The sequence below is a fragment of the Thamnophis elegans genome, chromosome 1 (genome assembly GCF_009769535.1).
Source record: "Thamnophis elegans isolate rThaEle1 chromosome 1, rThaEle1.pri, whole genome shotgun sequence".
Taxonomy (NCBI): domain Eukaryota; kingdom Metazoa; phylum Chordata; class Lepidosauria; order Squamata; family Colubridae; genus Thamnophis; species Thamnophis elegans.
In genome coordinates, this window is record NC_045541.1 from 34,355,179 (window position 1) to 34,371,310 (window position 16,132).

General features: G+C 39.2%; 1 protein-coding gene across 2 annotated transcripts in view; it reads left to right on the top strand.

The window, feature by feature from the left end:
- Nucleotides 1-16,132, top strand: part of ACVR1C (activin A receptor type 1C) — a 51,503-nt gene that overhangs the window by 22,896 nt on the left and 12,475 nt on the right. For both annotated transcript variants that reach the window (XM_032211257.1, XM_032211266.1), the window contains exons 3-4: nucleotides 7,249-7,494; nucleotides 14,649-14,879. In XM_032211257.1, the coding sequence (XP_032067148.1) occupies nucleotides 7,249-7,494; nucleotides 14,649-14,879 (477 nt within the window). The remainder of the gene's footprint in view (nucleotides 1-7,248; nucleotides 7,495-14,648; nucleotides 14,880-16,132) is intronic.

A 16,132-nucleotide genomic window follows, 5' to 3' on the forward strand; every position in this document is an offset into this window, starting at 1 on the left:
TTTCTCGCCCCGTTCCAACCGGTTTGGTTGGAACGGGGCCGGCGGCGTCCTCGTGCACGCGCGCAGCGCACGCATGCGTACTAGCGTCTGTGCGATGCTCCAGCTGCTCCTGGAGGATCGCGCAGGAGCTGTATGCATCCTGCACATGCGTGGAAGTGCAGAACTCGTCAAAACCGGGTAAGGAACGCGGGCGGGCGGGTGGACCCTTCGCCATTCCCGGAAGTTACTTACTTCCGGGTTCGCCGACCAACCGGTTCGCGGGGACCGCCGCGAACCGGTTGAAACCCACTCCTGGTTTGAATCATGAACTAATAGGTAGGATTCAAAAAGGCAAAACTTGATTCCACCCCCCCTCCACCCCCCCCCACTGGTATCTAGCAGTGGGTTCAGTTAATAAGTGGGAAATTAAGACCTGGATTATATTGTTGCCTTGTTGTGAGCTTGTTCTTTTCTTCTGCTCGAGCCTTTGATGGCCTGCCTCTGGCTGTCATGGTGTAGAGTTAAAAATAGATTTGGTATTTAATGGATAGAATGTACTGCTTTCCAGGAGTTCCTTGTGGTTGTTGTTTTTGTCTCCAGACACAGACATTCATCTCTTGATCAAACTCTCAGGAGATTCAAAGGCTGAAATCTCAAGCATGCTTTCTTGGTAATAAGTTCAGTTAAAATGAATGGCAGAAACAAGTGTGCTGAGTGAGAGGAAAAAAGCAAAAAGTGAAACATGGAGCAGCCACTAGTCCAAACTGTGAGGATAAAACAGTTATTCTGCTTGTTATATTAAATCTATCATGGCACTGATGACTGAACTCACTGGTTTGTGTTAAATGAGAAGTATAACCAGAGCCATTAATTAAAATAGTGATTAGTGACAGTTAAAATCCTGTTCAAAATATGAGTTTTTAAAGCTATTTTTTTAAAAATGGAATACCTAGGAGATTAGGCCTCTCAGTTCAACAGGCAGTGCTTAGTTCTGTACCAACTGAAGTTTCTAGAACAGACACAATTGCAGCCTTATATAACTAGTCTTCGATTTACAAGTATTTGTCCAGTGACTGTTGAGTTACAACAGCACTGAAAAAAGTGACTTATGACTTATTTTTTTTCACCCAACCATTGCAGCATCCTTGTGGTCACATGATCAAAAATTGGACTCTTGGCAACTGACATGTATTTATGACAGTTGCTGTTTCCCGAGGTCAATTGTGACTTTCTGACAGGTAAAGTCAATGGGGAAACCAGATTCATTTAACAACTGGGCTACTAACCGCACAACTGCAGTGATTCACTTAACAACTGTGGCAAATAAGGTTGAAAAATGTTGCAAAACTCACTTAACAATTGTCTCACTTGTCAACATAACTTTTGGGCTAAATTGAGGTTGTAAATTGAGGACTTGTATTACTATGCATGCATTGCCTCCCGAGTCCCAGCTGATCGGAAGAAAATGGGGATTTTGCAGTAATTTTCCTGGAGTGGGGAGGGAATGGAGATTTTTGCCGTATCCTTCCCCTGCCAAGCCCACCAAGCCACAGAACTGGTAGTAAAAAAATTGAACCCCACCACTGGTTTCAATCTATGATTCCAATTTATTACCAACAGCAGGCAGGTATTGAGGAGAGTCACATCATTTCTGCAATGTACCACAGAAAATTAATTTTGGATTATTATATTGTGGTTCTATAATAACATGATTTGTGGATTAAGTTATTCTAAGTAAAAATAAGACTATCTTGCTTAGTAACTTGTTCCTATATTGGTCTAAAAATGCTACTATAGGTATAAAAATATTCTTTTTGCCTCATGATTCCCTAGCAAAATTTAGCTAGGTTGCAACCATGTTTAAATATGTAGCTGACAGGTCTTAATATCTTTTGACAAATCTGTTAATGTGTTTAATTTCCTTTGAGATAATATGAATGCCCATTACTTTATCTTGTAGCAGTAAAATCTAACAATTTGTACATTACATCATCTTTAGCAAAATTAATTAATTAATTAATTGCCTTATTGAACTTCAAAGCATTTATAGACAAAAGGTTTAAATAAAGTTTCATTTTCAGTAAGATTAATGGTTCTTTGAATCATATGTTTGTACTGTTTCCTATAATTGTTCTTTCTGGGAATGACATTGCTAAACATATGAACTTTGTGACAAGATTTAACATGCTCAAATATTCTTGTGAATTATATTTCTATCACGTCATAATTAACAACAGGACAAAAAAGAGGATTTTCCATGCCCTACTTATAACTAAAAAAAACCTGGTCCGTGAGCTTTGGAAATATAAATATATGGTCTCAAACTAGGCAGTAGACAGCAGTGGTTTTCAGTACTGCAATACTTATTACTTATACATATGTAATATGTATCTGTGAATACAACAGAATTACAGAATTGAAAGGGACCTTGGAGGTCTTCTAGTCAAAGCCCTTGCTCAAGCAGGAGACCCTATATACCATTTGAGTCAAATAGGTGTCCAGTCTTTCTTAAAAGCCCCAAGTGATGGAACAGTATGTTTTTGTTTCCTGTTTTTTTACTTTTCTTGTTTTTCATTTTTTTCCATAGCCCCATATATTACTTATTTTTCTTCTCTTTGTTTTTTTTAATTAATAAAAGCAAAATAAGCAAGTAAACAAAACATTTTGATTGTCAACTCCAGAATAAAGGAAAAAGAAGAGAGGGAATAAAAGGAAAATAAGAATTTGTTGTTTGTTTGGATGTAGATGTGCCCAGATCAGAGGTGGGTTGCTCCCAGTTCAGCCCGGTTTACAACTGGCAGTGACCCAGACCTGCCACACTCCCAAACTGCCGCCCTGGGCTGCCGCCATTTTGGTTTTTAGTGACTGTGCATGTGCAGTTCACTGTAAATTGTTCTGTGTATGTGCAAAGAACAATTTACATTGAACAGTGCACAAGAGCAAAGTGCGTGCAGTGGAGATTGTGTGTGGGTTAGGGTTAGTAGTAGTAAAACTGGCAGCAACCCACCCATGGCCCAGACGTATATGTATCATAATGTATGCTATGTAGGAGAATATTATTATCTTAATGATATACAGTATATATAAATTAAGTAATTAAAATAGAGAGTTCATCCATTGAGATCGTGCATGCCCAGAAAGCTAGTCTCCAAGGATGAAAAATACTCCCTGGATTAGACTTTGATTTCTGGGATGCTAAATAATCATTGCTCGTATAGTTTGTGAGGCATTCTGAAGATCTTATCTATATTTACATATGTACTTTCAACATCACATAGATGAAAATTAAATACATATATACCACATTTATATTTACACCAATAGTGAACATCACATCTAATTACTGCTGTTTGCTAACGGATATTTTCTGCCATCTGAATGTTTTATTCATTTAATTCACATTAGACTGTTATGCATTAACTCCTGCAGTAATGTGTGTTAATGAATTAGCTGCAGTACTTTCCATTATACATGAAAAATAATGCCTAACCTTACAATGTACTTGTATTTAATATGGAGTTACTGCCATTCAAATATAGACAGAGGCAAATAATTATCAGAATATGTGGTTTAAATAAAAGCATATAATAATACAATACAATACAATAGCAGAGTTGGAAGGGACATTGGAGGTCTTCTAGCCCAACCCCCTGCCTAGGCAGGAAATCCTATACCATTTCAGACAAATGGCTACCCAACATCTTCTTAAAGACTTCCAGTGTTGGGGCATTTACAACTTCTGGAGGCAAGCTGTTCCACTGATTAATTGTTCTGTCAGGAAATTTCTCCTCAGTTCTAAGTTGCTTCTCTCCTTGATTAGTTTCTACCCATTCCTTCTTGTCCTATCCTCAGGTACCTTGGAGAATAGTTTGACTCCCTCTTCTTTGTGGCAACCCCTGAGATCTTGGAGCACTGCTATCATGTCTCTCCTAGTCCTTCTTTTCATTAAACTAGACATACGCAGTTCCTGCAACCGTTCTTCATATGTTTTAGCGTCCAGTCCCCTAATCATCTTTGTTGCTCTTCTCTGCATTCTTTCTAGAGTCTCCACATCTTTTCTACATCGTGGTGACCAAAACTGAATGCGGTATTCCAAGTGTGGCCTTACCAAGGCCTTATAAAGTGGTATTAATACTTTACATGATCTTGATTCTATCCCTCTGTTTATGTAGCCTAGAACTGTGTTGGCTTTTTTGGCAGCTGCTGCACACTGCTGGCTCATATTTAAATGGTTGTCCACTAGAACTCCAAGATCCCTCTCACAGTTACTACTATTAAGCAAGGTACCACCTATACCGTACCTGTGCATTTCGTTTTTCTTGCCTAAATGTAGAACCTTACTCTTTTCACCATTGAATTTCATTTTATTAGATAGTGCCCAATGTTCGAGTTTGTCAAGATCCTTCTGTACCTTAAGCCTGTCTTCTGGAGGTTGGCTATTCCTGCCAGCTTGGTGTCATCTGCAAATTTGATGAGTTCCCCATTTATTCCCTCATCCAAATCATTGATGAAGATGTTGAAGAGTACTGGGCCTAAAACAGAGCCTTGGGTACTCCACTGCATACTTCCCTCCACGTAGATGCAGTTCCATTGAAGACTACACTTTGAGTGTGGTTGGTCAGCCAGTTTCAAATCGATCTGGTGGTGATGCTGTCCAACCCACATTTTTCTACTTTGTCTAATAGTAGGTTATTGTCCACTTTATCAAATGCCTTACTGAAGTCCAAGTAAACTATATCGATGGCATTCCTCTGGTCCACTAATTTCTCAGAATTGGGGGGGGGGAGATGGAGAGGACCAAAGAGCTACTTTTAATCCAACCAGCTCTGTTTATCTCATAAGGGAAACCTACATAATCTAGTCCAACTCTTCTAGAGCAGATGAGCCTATGCATACATTCTGCAAAATCTTTCTATTAGGACTTGACCACTTGATCTAGTATAACATTATGGATAGCATCTTTATTATTATAGTAACTGTTTTGTGTTACTCTGACATAACAGTAGTGCCAAAACCTGATGCTACTTGACCTGAATCTCCAAGTTATCCTGATAAGCAGAAGAGTCAAATGTTTAGGGGTTGCAAAAGGTTGAACCAATCTGGCTTATGAAACATCCCATTTCAATTACAAAGCTGGGCCTTCAGACACAAAGTTTTGAGCATTATGGAAATGTTTAAACTTGAACAGATTTGAAAAGTAAAATAGGGAATTTTTGTTTTGTCGGAGTTTTGCACACCCCAACAAAGTTAGGAAATACTCTGGCCAAAGGCCAAGTTTTAAATAACCCAGGACAGTATTTTCAGGTTAGTTAACTTGGTTTGAAAATTGTGAACCATAATAAAAAATTTAACAATTGGAACTTGTCAACCTTTATGCAAAGATACAAAATTTTGAAATTGTCAACTGTGTGCAGATGCGTTTTTGACATTTGTATTTATAAAAGATGTTCTTGGTAGATCTAAATAAAACTATGACGATGCCAAAACAAACACATCTACAGGATAACCACCATATTGCGTAAAAATACTATAATAAGTACTATGGTATTTAAGCCCTGACATCTGATCAAATAATACATGTTGCTACATTTGCATCACCTTTCATTATTTGCTGCTCAATGTATGCCCCTAGAGGTTCTGTAAAAAACATCTTTTTCATATAAATATCCCATGTGGCCTTCATGTTTTACTATCTCTCTTAAGTCTGTTTTGTAATTATTTGGCATACTAACACTAAGAGAAAATGAACCAATAAGTCTAATGTAGGTGGAAACAGTGGTCATAAGTGGGGCTCCACAAATTTATTGTTTGTCTTTGTGATTCCTGGTTATCTATGAAGATGTTCCATATGTCATGCCTGAGCTTTTGTAGTTATGTTCTCTCTTTATATTGTCTCCCTTTTGTGGAAGGGCATTCTCAATGAGCTGGCAGACAGTGGTGTCTGTTTTGCATGGGCTCACTTCCTCCACAGCCACCCTCAACACTTAGGGCCTCCTTTAGTGGAATAATGTGCGAAGAGGCTTAGTATATCAGTAGCAGGTCCACAATCCTGGTTTTGGTGATAAGCTTATCTGTGATGACATTCCACCCACACAAGATTTATTTACAGAAGCGGGAGAGCTTGGCTGCATGTGACTAAGTAATTAGTTAAATTTAGGGCAGTGTTATTTACCATTGTGTATTCTACAGGGTGGCCTATGCCCTGTATTTATTCTTATTTTATTGTAAGACAAGCTCTCCTAATCTTAATCGTAATTTTATATTCCAAAAAAGGCTGTGTTCTTACATGAGGGATTATGCATTATGGAGAAAAATAAAAATGAGCATGTTTCATCAATCCGGATATTAGCGAGTTATGTACTGTTGCCCAAATATTTTACCAGTAGCCTGAACCTATTGAATCTTTCCTTCTTTCCTTCTTTGTAAGGCTGATTTTTCACTTAAAATCTACTTCACTTTATATTTTTCACTTTATATCTACTTCACACTTTTTCTTTCTTTCTTTCTTTGTGACAGTAACCTATCATCACATGGTTTCTTGTGCTCTTGAGGGGGTATTGGAGGAGACTTGTTATGGGTCTTCTCTACCCACAATTACCCCTTTGAACTTGGAGTTAATTCAGTATATGGAAATAGACTCTACACTTTTGGAATATGTCAGGTTATACCAGCAATCAAGGAAAGAATCCGAGAAGAGGTAGATAACAATAGAACTGTAGAGCTAAAAAAGCCATTTAGTGCACAATGTCTAACCCTGTGTAGTACAGAAATCATAATTAAGCAATGCATTATCTATGGCTGTCCAGCTTTTTCTTGAACATGTCCTGTGAAGGGAATCCACCTCCTCAGTGGGTAACTGTTCTTATTCTTGATGTTTTTCTTGCTCTTGCAGACATGGTGCATATTATTGTAAAGCTGAATGAAAGCTTCAAACTCAAATAAATAAAGCTTCATTTATCCACTCCACTCTAGCTAGCATCCTTTCACATATACTTATTTGGAAGCTAAATATATCCTGTACCTAACACTAGAGGTCTACTTGGCCAACAGCCTGAGAAACAGCGAATGAATAAAATATTCCATCTCATTTTAGTTTCATTTGCTTTATCTTATAATTTTTCTGTCTTATTTAAGCTCCATTAAGTGGAGCCAAGATCAGGGTTTTTTAAACAGCAAAATATAATGTAAATCCTTCCAAAATATGCACTGAAATCTTTTCTGAAGGTTAAAAATTGCAATTCTGATTTTATTTCTGTGTGTGTTTTCAAGGTCAAGAACCTTCAAACAAATCAAAACTAGGACCTGTGGAGCTGACTGTAGTTATAACCATACCGGTGTGTGTGTTGTCCATTATTTTACTGCTGGCAGCCTACACATGCCAAGGACACCTCTGCAGACACAGAAAGAAAAGAAGGCCAAACATTGAAGAACCTCTCTCTGAGTGTAATCTAGTGAACCCAGGAAAATCTCTCAAAGATCTAATTTTTGACATGACAACATCGGGTTCTGGATCTGGTATGTTTTCTTAGGTGTATAGTTTTCTCTCTCTCTTTAAGGTGGAAATTGCTGTGATACATTTGTGATACATTTGTGCATGAGGTTACTATATAAGAGTAACTATCAAAGTCAAGGCCTGGGGCTGGATCCAGCCCTTGGGGTGTTTAGATTTGCCCCTTGGGGATACCCTGGGAACAGCAAAGGACTGGCCCACAGTACCTTTGCCAGGGAAAATCGAGCTTGGGAGGGCCACATGCTGCCCTCCCGAACTCCGTTTTCACTGGCAGAGGGTTGCAGGAGGCCATTGCAGTGGAAGTGGAGCTCGGGTGTCTGTTTTCGCTGGCAGAGTGCTTGGGCCACCACAGGCGCCCCTGACATGAGTGATGTTGAGTGGGCCACGCCTACCCTGCCCACGGCCACTCTGGCTCCCTGACGTCAAACACAACCCTAATGCAGCCCACAATGAAATCAAGTTTGACACCCCTGTTATACTGTTTCCCTGAAAATAAGACCTCCCCAGATAATAAGCCCAATCGGGCTTTTGAGTATATGGGCTAAAATAAGACCTCCCCTGGAAATAAGCCCTCCCCAAAAATATTGCAACACAGCAGCAACCATGAAGTGACCACGCTCGCCTGCCTCCTGCACCTCAAAAATAATAAGACCTCCCTGAAAATATGGCCAAGCACTTATTTCGACGGTCAAAAGAAAATAAGATCCTGTCTTATTTTCAGGGAAACACTGTATCATATTACAACCTAGGAGTTCATTCTCTTGGTGTCAGAAAGAAGTACCCCAAGATCACACACAGGTTCAAAGGATTATTGAAACAATCACATTCCACAACCTTGCTTCACATCCTAGGGAAATAGGGCAAAAAAGAATGGATATCTGTTCATAGAGGATACATGTATTTCAGTATCCAGTAGATGAAAAATAACTTCATCATGGATTTACATATTCAGCTACAAAGGAGTTGGAAACAGAACGAATATTACCCACAAACAAAATTAGACTAACATTGTTTCTCTCTCTCTCCCTCCCCCTCCAAATCTATCAGGGGATTAATTTCCTTTTTCAAAATGTAGGTGATGGCTGAGAGATTCTACTCTAACTTTCTTTAAGAGTTTTATTTTGATAGAGAAGCTGCTTCTTTTCTTTAATTCTTCCTGGACTGACCCTACAACTCTTTTAAATAAAGAGAGCCCTCAGTCATTTCATAGTTTGTTTTTTTTAATTCAATCCCCATCTACTTCTATAGGAAAGGGCAATTTTGAATAAATACTAAAACCGGGGGGCGGGGGGGGCGGGACGGGGACAGGTAGTATAGAAAGCACTTCTCTGATGTACTATTATGCATAAGGATTGAAAGATCAAACTTCACACCGAACCTTTAGTGAATATTTGCCTAGTGCAAAATTATGCCTAAATTAATTGTTGAGCTCCAGAAAAAAACACAGCAAGAGGATTCTAAAATCTTTAAGCTTTCTGCCCCTTCCAAGAAACAGTTGTATGTACCTTGCTGTATAATAGTCCAGTGAGAATGTCTCTAGAGCACAGATTCCTTCTTAAGGGCCTTTACTTTGCCAGAGCTGAGTGGGAGAATTTTCATTGCACCAGCTGCTATGGTAACTAAGAATAAGCCCTTATTTGTGATGCATCTTATAAGATGTTGCCAAAGTTGCCCTTTATGAAGAACTATGCTTTTTTTTATCATTCAAAACTGCCCGTAAATGCCAAGTCTCAGAACTGAGGCGGTACGTTAAAATCTTACTTTTTTATTAGTAGGAAAATGCTTGTCTTGGGGTGAACTTTTGGCCCTACGGAGAGTAAGCTGCACAGATTCTCATGCATATTGCATGACTCTTGCATATGGCCTGGACTTTTGTAGTGAAGCAAATCTCTTGTTGGTTGGATGAGGCACATCTATTTCTCAAGAGGTATATGAAATGCAGGGTACAAGTATCAATATAAAATAGGATGCACAACACAGGGAGTATGGTCTGAAGAGCACCTCTGCTGAAGGGTGGTCTTCAATATGACATAAAGGGCAAAGTGTTAAATACATATTTACTTAAACTGTATCTAGTTGCTATCACTGAATTGAACCTTAACACCATTTGTTTCAATCTTTTCTGCTGTTGTCCTGTCCCTTCCCACAGTTTTAAATTTCATGTGTTCTGTGCATTTGGGAATATACTTTAAAGTATTCTGACAGCATCTTTTCTGGATGGTGTAAATCTAAATCTATGTTAAGCAACCAACTTATTATTTATTATTATCTGCCCAGAGTGATAGGAGGTGGAGCAGCATACAAGTTTAATTAATTATTATTATTATGGTTGGTAACCCGATCAGCCTGATATTTAAACTGGATTTGGCATTTTTATTCACCAATTGAGTTTTCCAAAATCATCTTGTCAGTTAGGAATTGTTTGGTTTTTTTAAAAAAAATTCTCTACTGTTTGCGCAGTTTCTTTTTGGCTCAGGTGGAAAAAGATTGTTTTCAATGCTGCTGGACTGCATCAGACACAATGGCAATCTGAAAGTTGTTGGTAAGTGGGTAATTGGCCTGATGTTTCCTGATGCTATCCCAGATAGGTTTTGCCAGATGTTAGCCTATCTTCAATTTCACCTCTTTGCAGTATGATGTTAAACTGCTTGGCAATGAGTGGATGTAGACCAGTCAGATATTTCTGCCAAAATCTATGTCAATCAGAGGTGGTATTCAGCAGGTTCTGACCAGTTCTGGGGAACTGGTAGCGGAAATTTTGAGTTGTTTGTAGAACCGATAAATACCACCTTTGACTGCCCCCACCCCCATCTATTATCTGCCTCCCAAGTCCCAGCTGATCGGGAGGAAATTGGGATTTTGCAGTAACATTCCCCTGGAGTGGGGAGGGAATTGAGATTTTACAGCATCCTTCCCATGCCACACCCATCAAGCCATGCCCACCAAGCCACACCACACCCACCAAGCCACGTCCACCAAGCCATGTCATGTCCACCAAGCCACATCCACAGAACCAGTGGTAAAATGTTTTGAATCCCACCACTGATGTCAATTCAACACCTGCTGCTTACCAATTCTTGATCTTCCTTACCCCTTTCTCCACCATGTGTGCTGGTATTACAAGATTTTTCATTTCAGCTTCTTTTCCCCCTTACCTACTTCCTTTATCCAAGCTGCATTCTTGTTGTATTTCTTTGGGTTGTCCCATAGCTGCACCCAGAACTTCACTGTTTTTCTTGGTCAGATGTTGGCTGCTTCCTTGCACTCTTCCATTGAAGGATTTGTAAAAGATGTTTCTGATTTGGCTGAAATTGGAGAGCCTGCCCATAGTGCAATTCCAGCTTCAAACCCACTGAGCTACTTGGATATGGCTGTTACTTGCTACTTTGTTACTTCCAGTGCTTCTTTGATCTTCCTCGTTTCTAAATTAATATTTCTTGATCAAGTATTTTTTTTTTCTTGTTTGTCAGCTTTTATTTGTTCTGGCTTGCTTGGGTTTAATTTTAGCATGCTAATCTGATCTTTCCAATCTGATCTCCCATTTTGGTAGTACACTGACCTTTTTCCTTGTTTGCTGATTTTGCTTCCAAGATCTTCAGTTATGGCTGCAGCTATTCTGTACATCGGTTTTGTGAGCTGGTGTTTATATTTGAGATTACAGTATTGGCATGTTTTAATATTTGTGCTAACTGTTTTTTGGAACAAATTTCAACAGACAACTTTATGTGTGTGTGTTGTTCTAGATACTCAGCTATTTTTTTCTTTTATTTCAGCTATTTTTGTTTTTGGTTAGAGGGCTTTGTTTTTTCTGAGGAGAAGGCAGAGGAGAGGGTGCCTGATTTGCGAATGAAAACTATTCAACAGCCTATGCTGGCTTCCTCTACTGTCATCCCCCCACTTCTCCAGCTGAGTTACTTTGATTTTTTTTTTTTTTTGCCTGGGTAGACTTTTGCAGTTCTTTGAGTTTTGCTTCTGTTAATATTTTCTTTTGTATTATAATTGACACTGATCTGCTAGCTTTTGTTCATTTAACTCTGATTCTGGATGTTGTACTTTCCAAAACTTGTGCATTCTTTCTGATCTGCTCTTCTCATTGGATTTGATTTGTAGTAGCAGGCCATTTTATTTGTTTTCAATCTTCACACATTATTATTGCGGAACAATAGAAATTTTCCGTGGTAAAATTTCTGACAGTGCCCCAATTTCTGTCTGTCCTATCATCCTGCCTGTCTATCCTGTTATCTGTCACAGGGGTCCCCAACACCCACCCATGGCCTGTTAGGAACTGGGCCTCACAAGTGAGCAAAGCATCATCTGTTCATGCACAAGATCTAGATAGCATGCTAAACCACACACCCTGGTCCATGGAAAACATTTTTTTCACGCAGCCAGTCCCTGGTGCCCCAAGGTTGGGGGCTGCTGATCTATCATACCTGTCTCTGTCCTATCATCTAGCAAAGCCACTAGTTGGATTAGAAATTTTAGCTGCCTTCTGAATATTCTGCATATACAGTATCTGTAGAAAGAAGAGAAATTTGCCAGGGGGAAATCATTTTTGACATTCCAAGTAACATCTGACCATGAGCCAAGTGTGGAATGGGTTCTTCATTATCAATCTACAATAATGGACATTTCTGCAGTGCTTCCAGACATGTTTTGGCTTCAAAAGTCAGACACATGATGACAATTCCTGGATATTTTGTGCCAGTAACTTTTGTTCTGAAATAAGTATAGATTTAGATGGAGCTCTTGCTTAAAACTGTGCTTTATGTGAATTGACGTCAGTGACTGAACTCTCATTTCTTCTAAGCTGCATCATCTAAGCACTGCCTTGAAAAACAGCTACTCTATTGAAGATAGCTTATTGAAGGTTGTGCCACTCTTAGTTGGTATCATTAGGCAGCACACGGAACATGCTTCAGACAATCATTGGCTATAATACCTTTGAGGTGAGGGCATCACCCTTGACCCCTAACAGCCTATTTTGATCACTGGGACAAAGGGCCAGAGTTGGATTAGGTACTTCTCATGCTATCCCTGTATCTAAATCTCATTTGGCCTATTGTTAGTCAAACAAACCTTTATGTTACCTGTCTATCTGTCTGTCTGCCTCTGCCATGTTTCCATTTCTGAAAGATGCAGTTTAGATAAAAATGAGACCTTCCTTTGTTCATGTACCATGTTTCCCTGAAAATAAGTCAGGGTCTTATTTTCTTTTGACCCCCGAAATAAGCGCTTGGCTTTATTTTTGGGGAGATGTTATTATTTATGAGGTGCAGGAGGCAGTGAGCATGGTCACCTCATGGCTGCTGCTGTGTTGTAATATTTTTGGTGATTTGGGGGGGAGGGCTTGTTTTAGTGCATGCACTCAAAAGCCCGATTGGGCTTATTATCCGGGGAGGTCTTATTTTCAGGGAACCAGGGTATCTGTTAGCATTCACTGATAGCTAGGCTAAATGCTCTGGATAGCAAGATGAGCAGCATACAAGAACTGGTTTGCTCTTCAGTACAAAAAGTTTTACAGATGGCACCCAGCACCATCAAGGTTAGCTAAAATTTCAACAAATACTTCCCCAAAATGCTGGAAATGTGACCCAATACTACCATTTATGGTAGTATATATTACCTACATATTACCATTTATGGGGGACTTGTGAGGAGGCAAAAACATTTTGGAAAAGGATCAAAAATTGGCTGGAGGCAATAACAGGGGTTAAAATGGAAACCTGAAGTTTTTTTATTAGGAATTATGTCGGTGAAATACAAAAAAGAAATCCAGTATTTAATACTACATATACTTACAGCAGCAAGGATTGCCCTTGCCCAGAAATGGAAAAACAAATTAATCCCAAATGAAGAAGAAATAATAAGAAAGATTATGGACTGTGCTGAAATGGATAAACTAACTAAAGAAATACAGGGAAAGGAAGAATCAGAATTCTACCAGATATGGGATAAATGGTATAGGTGGATGGAGGAAAGAAACAAAAATCAATGAAAGAATATAACAACACTCAAAAATAATAGTTATGAGTAAAATAAGAGGGTTAAGAATGGTGAAATCTAAATGAAATACAATAGAAGGGGAAATAATATAAGGTGAGCAATATCGATTGATGATTGCTAATATAAAAAGCAAGAAGTTCCTGTTCGCACTGTATTGTATAAATGTGGTGTACGTCTAATTTTTGTGTGTGTGTATTTTACATGTTTGTTAATATATATCTTAAAAAATAAAGAACTGGTTCGCTCTCAGCTTGCAGTCAGAGCTACCGGTTCTGCTGAACGGTCTGAAGCAATAGGAGCCAGTAGTGAAATTCAATTTTTTTACTACCAGTTCTGTGGGCATGGCTTCATGGGCGTGGTGTGGCTTGGTGGGAGTGGCAGGGGAAGGATACTGCAAAATCTCCATTCCCACCCCATTCCCAGCCAGAGGTGGCATTTGCCGGTTCTCTGAACTACTCAAAATTTCCGCTCCTGGTTCTCCAGAACCTGTCAGAACCTACTGGATTTCACCCATGGTAGGAACCCACCACTGCTGCACTATCCAGTATGCTTCTATCCCAAATGGAAAACAAAGGTTTAAAAAGCCATCTCCTGATTCCATTTTCCAGTCTGATGAGCAGTTAGTTTATCCCTGTGCTGGCTGTAGTTGCTGAGCATTGTAACTCAGCAACAACTATAGGATCACAGATTTCCACGGCTGCTGTAGAAAGCCAAAATAGATTTGTTGCTGGGCGAGACACAACAGCAGCCGACTATGTCATTATTAGGTATGAAATGAGGGGAGGAAAGTTTGGAAAATATTTAATGTGGGTTGTTCTTCAGGAATACAGAGGAGTCCTATTTGGACATTGAGATTTACTTACGTTGCAGTGATGGTGAGTTCATATAACGGCATGATTACAATGTATGGGAAAAAGCACCCCTCCTGAGAGTCACACTCTGGGTATGTAATTGCGCCTTGAATTGTCCATGCTGGAAAAGCCTCCTGCTTTTGAGTTTGTTTAAGGGCTTGTAATAGAAAAACACTCAGTCTTGTTGCTGATTTGAATGAGATGAGATTGTGTTAGCATAATATTAAGCCTTTTAAAGAAGAATGGTTTGTGTTTTTTTTAAAAAATAATTAAAAATTTTAATTGTATATTTTTCTCATTAGGTTTACCACTCCTTGTCCAAAGGACAATTGCAAGGACTATTGTTCTTCAACAAATTGTTGGAAAAGGACGATTTGGCGAAGTCTGGCGTGGAAAATGGTGCGGAGAGGATGTTGCTGTAAAGATCTTTTCCTCCAGAGATGAAAGGTCTTGGTTTCGTGAAGCAGAAATCTACCAGACAATCATGCTGAGACATGAAAATGTCTTGGGTTTTATCGCTGCTGATAACAAGGGTATCGTACTTCCAAATAATTTTACAATATTTGTCTTGCGTTGGATTAGACTAGTGGAATTCTTTTTCTATTCTTTTTTTTTAAGGTTTGTGGAAAGAGGGGAAAAACAGAGTCTTCTGTTTTGAAAAGCTTAGCAGTGGCAAACTTTAGAGAATTCTCCTCTGTTGTCTCTGTAGCCTCTGAAAACTGTGAAAACATGTCCCATTCTTGTGCAATCTTTTCTGGAGGCTGCACAAAAGCACACACCCCAGCCTTCTGCAAATCACACAAGAATGAGGCTTGCTATCGGGAATAGTTGTTGGGTGCTGGTGAACACTGGCGTGTCACCCAACGTGCTGGGTCATGTCACCTTTGATATGTGGGTCTTGGGTTCACCATCACTGGCTTAGTTTATCATGCTTTGGATCTGGAAAATAGAGGAAAGATATATTCTGTAGCTGTGCTGTGAGTAAGCACTACTCCCATATCCACTCCCCATGGACAGCAAAGATGATCAGTGGCCTTTGGGAAGCACATGAACATATATATGAAATATATACAGTATATACTGTGTGTATACCAGTGTGTGTATGTGCATATGATGTTTGTGTGTGTTTGTGTTACAGCCTCTGAGTATCCTATTCCTTTTCATTCCCTTAGATTTCTAAGGAGTTAATGAAATGGGTAGGGCAACCTCTGAAACAGATTAAACAAAGATTAATACCTGTCTGAAGTTTAACTCACAATAGTAGAGACAACAAATAATTGCTCTAATGCTGTTGTGTCCACATAGAAGTGGTCACTGCTTTTTTTCCCCATGCTGTGAGACATTTCCTTTGTCAAGATGACAGAGAAGGAGAGTTAGAATAGTCAGTGGTTAGCTAGGAGTACTTTGAATAAATATTTACAGATAAAATCATTTGTATCGTGACCTAGACTTTAGTTTTGGGGAAGGCCATAATAATGACATTTAATTGGGCCTCTTATTTTGAACTCTTCCAGCTTGTAGATATTAAAGGAAAAAGACAACATAAATATTAAGTTAGAACAATTAATCAGTGGAACAACTTGCTTCCAGAAGTTGTGAATGCTCCAACACTGGACGTTTTAAAGAAGATGTTGGATAACCATTTGTCTGAAATGTTGTAGGGTTTCCTGCTTAGGCAGGGGGTTGGACTAGAAGACCTCCAAGGTCCCTTCCAACTCTGTTATTTTATTGTATTCTAAGTACTTCCCTGGTAGCAGGATGGATTTCACTCTGCCTAAAAGGGAAA